The 9,259-nt window shown below is 63.8% G+C and overlaps 2 protein-coding genes across 2 annotated transcripts in view; both read right to left on the bottom strand.

The window, feature by feature from the left end:
• Nucleotides 1–1,068, bottom strand: part of EMIHUDRAFT_460163 (hypothetical protein) — a gene marked incomplete at its 5' end in the record, with an annotated part of 3,681 nt that extends 2,613 nt beyond the window's left edge. Inside the window, one exon of the mRNA XM_005758257.1 lies at nucleotides 262–1,068. Coding sequence (XP_005758314.1) covers nucleotides 262–1,068 — 807 coding nt within the window. The remainder of the gene's footprint in view (nucleotides 1–261) is intronic.
• Nucleotides 1,069–3,330: 2,262 nt separating this feature from the next.
• EMIHUDRAFT_77385 (NAD-dependent deacetylase SIRT2) lies at nucleotides 3,331–4,254 on the bottom strand (the record flags this gene model as incomplete). Its single annotated transcript, XM_005758256.1, has 1 exon — nucleotides 3,331–4,254. A coding segment is annotated over one exon (924 nt), but the record flags the coding sequence as incomplete, so codon positions are not given.
• Nucleotides 4,255–9,259: the final 5,005 nt, after the last annotated feature.

The raw sequence follows: 9,259 nt of genomic DNA, 5'->3' as shown, positions 1-9,259 counted from the left end.
CCAGGCGGCGGTCGCGCGGGCGATGGGCGCGAGGCCGAGCGAGAGGTAGAGCTCCTGAGACATCATCCGCAGCGCCGCTAGCGCCGCGGCGCCCTCGCCGGTGAGGAGTGCCGAAGACCCGCGGGCGGCGGCCGCCGCGTCCCCGCCGGCGGCGGCAGCCTCGCCGCCGTTGGCCGAGAGTCGGCCCTCCGGCGGCGACGGCGGCGGCGGCGGTGGCGACGGCGGCGGCGCACCCGCGGCTGGATCGGCCGACGGGGCGACCGCCCCCCCCGCGCCAGCGCTGAACTCCTCGCCGACCGCCTTCGCCTCCGCCGCCTCGACGGCCGCGACCGCCGAAGGCGACGACAGGATCGCCTCGGCCTTTGTGGCGTCGACAATCCTGCCCGGGATGCGGGTGTTTTGCGGCGTTCGAGGCGGCGACGCGGTCGATACGCCCGACTCGAGGCGGCTGATGGTGCCGAGCATCGTCGCCGGGGTCACCTGCTGCAGCCGCGCCTTGTCGGGCAGGGAGAGGCGCGCGATGAGGCCGCCGCCGTGGAGGGAGAGGTTCTTTAGCACGGCGGACGACAGCGAGCGGAGGCGAGGGTCGTCCGACCTGCCGAGCCCCTCGAGCATCGGCTTGAGGCACGCCACGGCGGGCGCCGCGGAGGCCGCCCGCGAGAGGTTGAGGAGGAGCATCATCGCGACGTGCTGCGTCGTCGGCGGCGCAAAGACGTCTGCCGACCCCGCGGCCGCCTCGACGAGAGCGAGCAGGCCGTCGGCCTCCGCGAGCTCGCTCGGGTCGTGCAGTAGCGCGCCGTTGGCGAGGCAGCGCAGCACGAGCGTCAACACCTCGGGGTCCCGCTCGCACGGAGGCAGTCTCACCGATGCGTGTGCCTTGGCGAGGAGTGCCTGCACCATCGAGAGATCGAAGCACGGCTCGGCCTCGTCGTCGTCGGCCGTGCGCGATCGAGGCCGCCGGCGAGAGACTGCAGACTCGATGACGCTGCACTGCGCACGCAGGTGATTTATCGGGTCGTCGTCCTCGTCCGGCGAGGACTCCGCGGCCGCCTCTACACCCTCGGACATTGCTGTTGGTAAAGTTTGGAAAAAAAAACCGAGCGTCGGAAGAACAAAAGGTGCGTACCGAGGCGAACAGTTCAACGCTGCGGCGCAAGACGAGGGAACCTTTGCCGAGTGGCTCGACGTGCTGCCGATCGAGGTGCTGCGGCGACCGCCCGGCTGCTCAAGCACCAACGCGCGCTCCGGCGCGTGGATCGAGATTCACCCCGGCAGCCCCAGCCAGGCCCCGCGCGCTGGCCGCGACCGCGACCGCGGCCCTCTTTCGAGCCCGAACTGCCTATCAGACGTGCCGGAGCCGTCCGACTGTAGCGACTAGCACACCTTCTGTCGAGGTCCCAGAAACCCGCGAGGAGTCACACTCCACGCCTGTGTGAGAGATTGTTTGTTCTGTGTGATGCACGCCCTGTGAGCGGGGCGGAGTGCGCACTGTGCCTCTCTGTGTTCGTGCGTCGCCCATCTCTCCTGGAGATGACTGCTCTATTTGTTTATTTATAACAAGGAACAGGACTGGCACGCCCCCCGATTTGGGCCATCCCCTTGTCCAAAGTTCGAGTGATAGCCAAAGATACACTTGACTATACGTTTCAAAGATACAACATTATACATTTCTTCCGGTGTATCTTCAAGACACACATCTTCGTTTGGGCCGCGGTGTATCTTTGAGCGAGAGAGAGATTTTTAGCAATACCAAAACAAATGTTGTTGTTGTATCTTCGTATGAAGATACACATCTTCGTTTGGGCCGCGGTGTATCTTCGTAGATACACCTCTTCGTTTGGGCCGGGCCGTGTATCTTCGCATAAGAGAGAGAGATTTTTAGAAGCCAATTCTCCCTCTCTCGCATAAAGTGTATCTTCAGTGTACGTACTTTTACTGGGCTGGGTTTTTAGGCATTGTGGGGTTGGCACTCCCATCGACCCTCATGACCTCCTGCGGTCTCTGAGATGGACACCAGTGGGTGTGAGACCACAGCCAGGATACACTCGAAGGCTGGGTAAGCAGTAGAGGTCGATACTCGACGCGTCCCACATGGTCTGTGTCGCTGTCGGCACGCTGTCGACAGGACGTCGAGGGACACCGGTGGCAGTGCCACCCAGGGGTGGTCGGGCGGTCTCCCGTCATGAGAGAGCCACCATGTGATCCGTATGATGATTCCTGACAACCGCCTCAGTCAACTTTTGTCACAGTTCCCGCTATGAGAGGAGCTGCGGGTCAGTTCGACAGCTGGAGCTGTGTCGCCGGCGTGCGGCGGCCTGCCTCCGGAGGTGCCTCTGAGGTGGACATTTTTTGGTCACCGTGAGAGAACGCGTTCGAATTTTCACTCCGGAACTTCAACTCTGCACGCGCACCGGCTAGGGCTACAATAGTGCCAGTGAGGCGGAGGCGCGAGTCGGAAGGCCGCGACCGTCAAGTGTTCCCTTCGTTTTCCTACAATCGCTGTGAACCCAGCCACGTAGCTTTACTGGGAGAAAAGAGAGAGTATCTTCCGTCCGTTTAGATACACGGAGGAGTGTATCTTCTCTCATGACACGAACTTCCCTCCTTGGAACCTCCCAGGGGGGGGGGGGCGTGCCGGTCCTTGCCGTGCGTGCGAGAAAGTGCGATCTTTGAAAGAATCTTTGTCGTTTGTGCAGCTGCAGGGTTTTCTTTGAGTATGGGTGTGTGAGATAAGTGAGAACAACGGTCTCTTACTTTTCTCTTTCACGTGAATCCCCGCGAGTTGGTGTGGACCACCCCCTCCTCTGCAGCCGAGGTCGAGGCGCGCTCCACGCTCGCGGGCCGCACGGGGCGCGCTCCTCCCGCCGCCACCTCACCCACCACCAGTGCGCCGCCCGCCGCCGCGCCTTGCGCCTCGGCGGCCCGCGTCTCCGTCGCCGCCGCGTCAGCCTTGGCGACGGCCTCGACTCGGCCCGCCTCCGCCGCCTCCCGCGCCGCCTCCTCTTCCGCGAGCGCCGCTTGGCTCGCGCGCAGCTCCGCCTTGAGCGACAGCACCGTCGCCTCGAGCTCCCTCCCCTTCGCCTCCAGCTCGCCCGCCCTCGCCTTGGCCGCCAGCGCCGCCGCCGCCGCGGTCGCCGCCTCCGCCTTGGCAGCGGCCGCCGCAGCCTCCGCCTCCGCCTTGGCCGCCAGCGCCGCCTTGGTCTCGGCCGCGCCCGCCGCTGGCCTGCCTCCTCCCACCGCGGCGGCGCCGTCGCCCCGCCCGCCGTCCGCGCCCGCCTCCCCTCCTCCTCCTCCTCCTCCGCCGCCGCCGCCGCCGCCGCCGCCGCCCTGCACGAGCTGCTCGAGCTCCGCCGTCCAGCCGAGCAGCGAGGCGAGCTCGCGGACCGCCGCGTCCGAGTCGCCCCCCACCCAGCCGTCGGTCCCGCTTGCAAAGTCGAGCCCGAGGTGCTCGCCCACCCTGTCGCGGTTGATGAGGAGGCGCGGCACGCCGACGCGCGTCTCGCCGACGAGGCCGGCGAAGGGGTGCACGCCGAGCGACGTGCCCAGCACGAGCAGCAGCTCGCACTTTGGAAAGTCCGCCCTCGCCAGCTCAAAGAAGCGGCGCGGCAGCTGCTCGCCGAAGAAGACTATCGACGGCTTGACTGGGCCGCCGTGCGCCTCGAAGAGCGCGTCCCACTCCGCGTCGCCGCCATGGAGGGCCGCCTGGCGCACCTCCTCGAGCGGCACCGCCGCGCCCGGATGCCCCGTGTCGGTCACGCGGTGCGCTCCGTCAAAGTTGCCGTGCGCCGCCACGACGAGGTCGGCGGGCAGGCCAGATGCCGTCTCGAGCGAGTCGATGTTTTGCGTAAAGACGCGGCGCAGCTTCCCCTTGTCGTGCAGCAGCTTGAAGAAGTAGTGCGTGGGCGAGGGCGCGAAGTTGCCCGGCCAGAGCTCCTTGCACAGCCGCTGGAACGGCTTGGGGTTCCGCCGGTAAAAGTCGAGATCAAAGATCGCCTCAGGGTACGGCAGGCCGTACTCCTGCAGGTTGTCGTACAGGCCCGTGCCGGGCGACCGGAAGTCCGGGATTCCCGACGAGACGGACACGCCCGCGCCAGCCATGACGACGACCGAGCCGGGCGTGGCACTGCCGATGAGCTCGGCGACTCGTGGCAGGCCGAGCCCCACGCCGCTCGAGGCGGCGGTGGCGAACGGCTGCGCGCGAGGGACGCAGATTAAGGAGCGGCAGGTGGCTGCGAGCGGCAGGCAGAGCTTCATGGTCGTTCCAAAGCGACCCAGCACTCACCTGATGAGACAGCGGGGGCGACTGTGATAAACGTCCTGTGGCAGCCTTGAGAGAGCGAAAAAAAACGGCGGCGCCAGCTAGCAAAAATCCTGGTGGCGGCGTGCCGTCCTCCCATCCCGCCCTTGGGTTGTCCGTTTTTTTCTTTTTTGCTAGCAATCCTTGGATCTTTGGTAGGATTGTGAGCGCAGCCGCTCATAGTCCTACAAGATGTACGATTGCGAGCGCTACTGCTCGCAATCGGAACCGCGCCATTCGCTCTCACCTGGCAACCCTGTCTGCACGTCTCGCGCGCGCGTGAACAGGGCTCCAGGCCCCAAATGATGTGTGAGTGTTAGAGTTGTTTGGTATTGTAACGGACCTTACCCGCCTGTAACCTCTCTTTAAGGTATTGCTAAAAATCTCTGTCTCAATCGGAGGCATGTATGTTGCTAGGATTGTGAGCCAAGTTGCTCGCAACCCTAGACTTTGCTCGGATTGCGAGCGCTGGTAGTAGTCGTAGGTGTCACCAGTCACATTGTGAGCGGAGCTGCTCTTGGTCCCAGAAGAAGTAGGATTGCGAGCGTAGGTGCTCACAATCGCACAGAGATGCTTACGATTGCGAAGAGTGCTGCTGAGCTCACAATCCTTCGACTTCTAGGATTGAGAGCGAGGCTGCTCTCAATCCTAGCCGTCTAGAAAAGAAGGTTCACCAGCAGCGCGCGCCGTGAAGCGTGATCACGACGCCCAAGGGTGGGCGACGGCTAGCACCAGGCACTCCTCTCCCGTTATGCGTTAAAATCCCTGTGTGGTGTGGCGGCGTGCCGTCCCCTCCCATCAGATTTATTTTGTCCGCGGTGATCGCGCCGGTGCGGGAGGACCGTCCACCCGTGCCTGGAGCACTCGGCGACGGCCAGTGGGGCGCTCGCCCTTGGCGGAGGAGCGGCCACGCTTGCTGCACGGCCTGCCGGGCTTCCCGCGCGTGTGCAGAGTGTGCACGCGTCTCACAGTGTGCCTCTTTCCGCGCGCGCGTCCGCGGCGAGTTCATTTTGGCGACTCCAAACGGGAGGACAGAAAAGCGCTGTCCCTATGTAGCCACGCAGCGCCCTCCCTATGTAGCCACTGGCGCACCCTATTGGCAGCAATTGACTTGGCATGCGCGTACAGCATCGTGTCAAGCTCGTTCTCTGCACGCATGCGTGCCATCACAGAGGCAGTGGGGAAGCGGGGGGAGCGAGGCGTTGCCATCGAGGCGAGGCAGCCAGTCAAGCCACGCGAGGTAGACAGGCTCGTTGAGCCATTCCGAGATCAGGACCAAGTCGTGCGCTCCTAGCGCCTGGAGCGCCAGCCTCGGCTCCAACTTCTGTTCGTGTGGGCACCGCATCGGGCATTTCATTTGGGTGACGTTTCGGGGCACGCCGTATATGGGACTCATCTGGAGCGTCACGCTCTGCCTGAGCGACTTGCTCTGGAACAGCGGAAGCGCTTTGAAGTTGCTGCTCAACGTACAGTTGCCGCCCAGACGTTTGTACGCGTGTGTTTGCAACGTATTTCCCACGAGGGAACGAGAAATTGCGAACATTTCTCGTGGGTTTGTCTGTCGCGGTGTGGTCCAACCATCGCATCCACGTATCGTTGCTGCATGCTTCGGCGAAGCACGCGGTGTCGCGTATCGGAGTCGTCTGGCAGCGATACGGTGGGCCGGCGTGGTGGTACTCGGAGACGTGGCGAGATATCGGTTCGCGCAGAGTCACGACAACGAATGAGCTGGGGTGACAGGTTAGCCATGCCTGGAGGCAAAGAAGCTAAACTCCATTGCCGTGACGTAGAAGTTCCTGGCCTGGCCGATGTGCTGAAACCACGCAATCGTGGTCGACCCCGTGGTCGACCCCGCTGCTTTGCGCATGTGGTTGAAGTAAACGCCTGCCGGTTGCATCGGGCTGTCGCTGACGTCACGCGGCAGCTCTCCTCGCACCAAACGCAGTGCGGCGGTGGCAGCCGACATTGGGGCGAGAGACATGTCGCATTGCATGGCCATATGCCGGTCGAACCTATTTGTCAAGTTGCGATAAGTTGTCTCGTTGCGGGGCGCTCGTCCCTTCCTCTTGGCGATGGGCTTTCGCGACCTGCCCATCTCCGAGGTCGAGCAGGAGGAGGAGCTCGACGAACAGACCCTTGCCGTCCTCATCGACCGCCACTCCCTCCGTCTCCAAGAGGTGCAACGACTCTCTAGAGCTCGCGTCAGCCTCCAGTCTAGCGATCGCGCTCCCTCCCAAAATGTGCTCATCGCGCTCGCGCTGCCACCTGGGAAGAAGACCGGTCTGCCCTTCATCCAGACCTCTTTTACGAAAATCACAGGCGACCCGAAGAGCGTTCGACTCTGAGACTGGCACAGACCTCGGCAGTGGCGCAGCTCTCACTGCCGGGCGTCCCACGCCGTGCCAGTGACCTGCTCAATCGCCACCTCCCATAGGCGGCTGGTGCTGCTCCTCGTCGAAGCTCTGGTGCCGACGTTGCGGCGCTAACTTTCTTTGGAGCGGCGCCGACAACAATATTGCGTCGAGCATCCCGAAACTGCTTGGGCTGCCGCCCAGCCCCCACAAGGCGCGGAGTTGCTCTCTGCTGCCGGCCCTCACATCGGCTCACCTCTGGCCTCATCCACCGCCGGAAAGGTGCGGCGCAAGCAGCCCGGCGAACTCGAGGCCGCGTTGGCCCTCTTTGACCGGGTCGCCGATGGGCGCAAGCCGGTCGCGAGCCGCGGAACGCGCGCCATCACCGAAAGCTGTCTTCACGCCGCTCGTCCGTGACAGGTCGCACGACTGCTCGTCGACCGCTTCAGCGATGAGGAGCAGGCACTGCTGCGGGCGGAGGCCAAGGTGCGCTTGCACTGCGCCGAGTACACTGACCGCGAGCTCGGTGCGCCTAGGATAGCAGCGGGAGTAGAAGACAAGCCGCAGTGGGCTAACAAGCCACGGTTTTTCGCTAGGCGCGCGTGTGCTCGGAATATGCGCGACGCAGACGCGGCGCGTCCACGAGCTGGCGCGCTCCTGCAAATGTGAGAGCCGCGTAGAGGGCCCATTCTCTTCACAGCCGTGGATCTAGAGCAGGTCGACCTCGAGGGGCTGGCGAGGTTGTACGAACGGGCGGGACTGCCGGCGGTGGCTCGCGAGGTCGAGCGCTTCCGGATTCACGGCGACAGCAGGTCGCAATCCTGCGCCAACGCCCTCGCCTCGCGGTACGTGGTCGCTGAGGTCGAAGACAAGATGGGCTGGCTGGAGGGCGCACAGCCGCTGCCCGCCGGCCACGCTCGCGTGGGCCAGTCACCGAGAGATGACACGGAGGTGCCACGGGGCTGTAGGCGTGCTGCACGGGTACCCGCTGTGGACGACGATCGCGCGCTACCACGCCGGCGACCTGCGGGTGGAGCCGTTGGAGTACCAATAGCCGGCTTGATAAGCGAGTTTTTGGTCGGTCTTTTCTTGCGCCTTCTTCCGCCCTTTACCCCTGCTGTTGCCCTTTTTTTTTGCACGCGCTCCCACTGACACAGCGGCGCCGACGTGGTTCCCGGAGCTCGCACTCTGCGCTCGTGTCGATCGCCCCGCGACGGCGTAGACCAGAGATGCTGAGAGGTGGTGCTGGGAGGTCGTTCGAGTCGGACGCCGCCTTTCTTTGGCCGTTTGCGATCACCTCGGGCGGGTAACGGGTCTCCGAAGTCAAGCAAGAAGGACGGCACCATAATTGGCAAAAGCGTAACACCCGGACACACGAGTGATGAGTGATCCGGGTGCGGGATAATAAGCGGTGTTCCATAAAACGCTGCATGAGCATGGCCGTGAGTGGTGTGCCAACAACATACCTGAGACAGCATGTGCGTGGTCCTGTGCGTGTTTCTGGTTTCTCAGCCCCCCCATGCCCCTCAACGCTTACAGTACGCTCAAGAACAGGGCAATACAATTACACACGTCTACCAGTACCACATCCACAAGACCCCGTCTAGCTGAGTCTAGCTCTTACGTCTATCTATTAACGAACGAACGAACGAACGTCATCTATCTCACTCCGTTCGTCCGCCCGCAACCCCGACCGATCCCTCACGAGTTGCCGGAGCGTCGCACTCTCTCTGAGTGGTAACAGCCTCGGACCCAGTGGAAACAGCCGCCCCTACGTCCTAGGGATCTCAGGGACAACCAAGGCGATCGCCAACCCGGGCAAGGAGATCACAGCGTGACTGAGTTGGTCTCTGCAATTCGCGCGGCAGGAACAGCCACACTCCCTCTTTCGACCCTCGCAGCCATGCCGCTTTTCAGCAAGAACAGCCCCGGCTCGCCGCTGATGCCGCCGCCCTCGAGGGAGTACATCGCAAAGGCGCGCGCGTCGCCGCCCAAGAAGCTCGCTCCTCTCGCTCTGCCGTCCGCGGACATCAGCGACGACGCGGCGAAGGTGCCTCGCGGCAAGATCGAGATGCAGCCTGCACTGCTCGCGGAGTTTGCCGGCCTGATCGATGCCATCGGTCCCGCCATCTGCCAGCTCCTGCCGGGCGAGGCCGGCCTCACCAAGGGTCTCCAGCACATCTTCAAGGCCGTGATGGACGCCGCGGGTGGCTCGCTCGAGGCCGTCGCCTGCCTGCTCAAGGAGCTGTCCACGGGGCACCTCATCGACGGCATCAAGCATTTCCTGAGCAACATCGCGACGACGGTTGGCTGCACGCTCGACGAAGTCTACCAGGCCGTGCAGGCGCTGCTCGGCGGTGTGGAGGACCTGACCAGGAGGTGGCGGTGGTGGTAACGGCGGCAGCGACGGGGGAGAGGGGGGGCGAAGGTGGCGATGGGGGAGAGGGCGGGAGGGCGGTGAATGTATAACCAGACAAGATGCCCGGAGAGATCGGCCTTATCAATAACTGAACAAGACAGAGAGGCGCATGCTATACCCACAGTCTAGTCGCATTCTTGGCCGCCAGAGGAATGGTCACCCGCATCTTGACATGGACCCGTACCACGGCTC

Source organism: Emiliania huxleyi (assembly GCF_000372725.1).
Source record: "Emiliania huxleyi CCMP1516 unplaced genomic scaffold EMIHUscaffold_870, whole genome shotgun sequence".
Lineage (NCBI taxonomy): Eukaryota > Haptophyta > Isochrysidales > Noelaerhabdaceae > Emiliania > Emiliania huxleyi.
The sequence above is the reverse complement of the archived record's forward strand: the minus strand, read 5'-3'. Positions and strand labels throughout refer to the sequence as shown.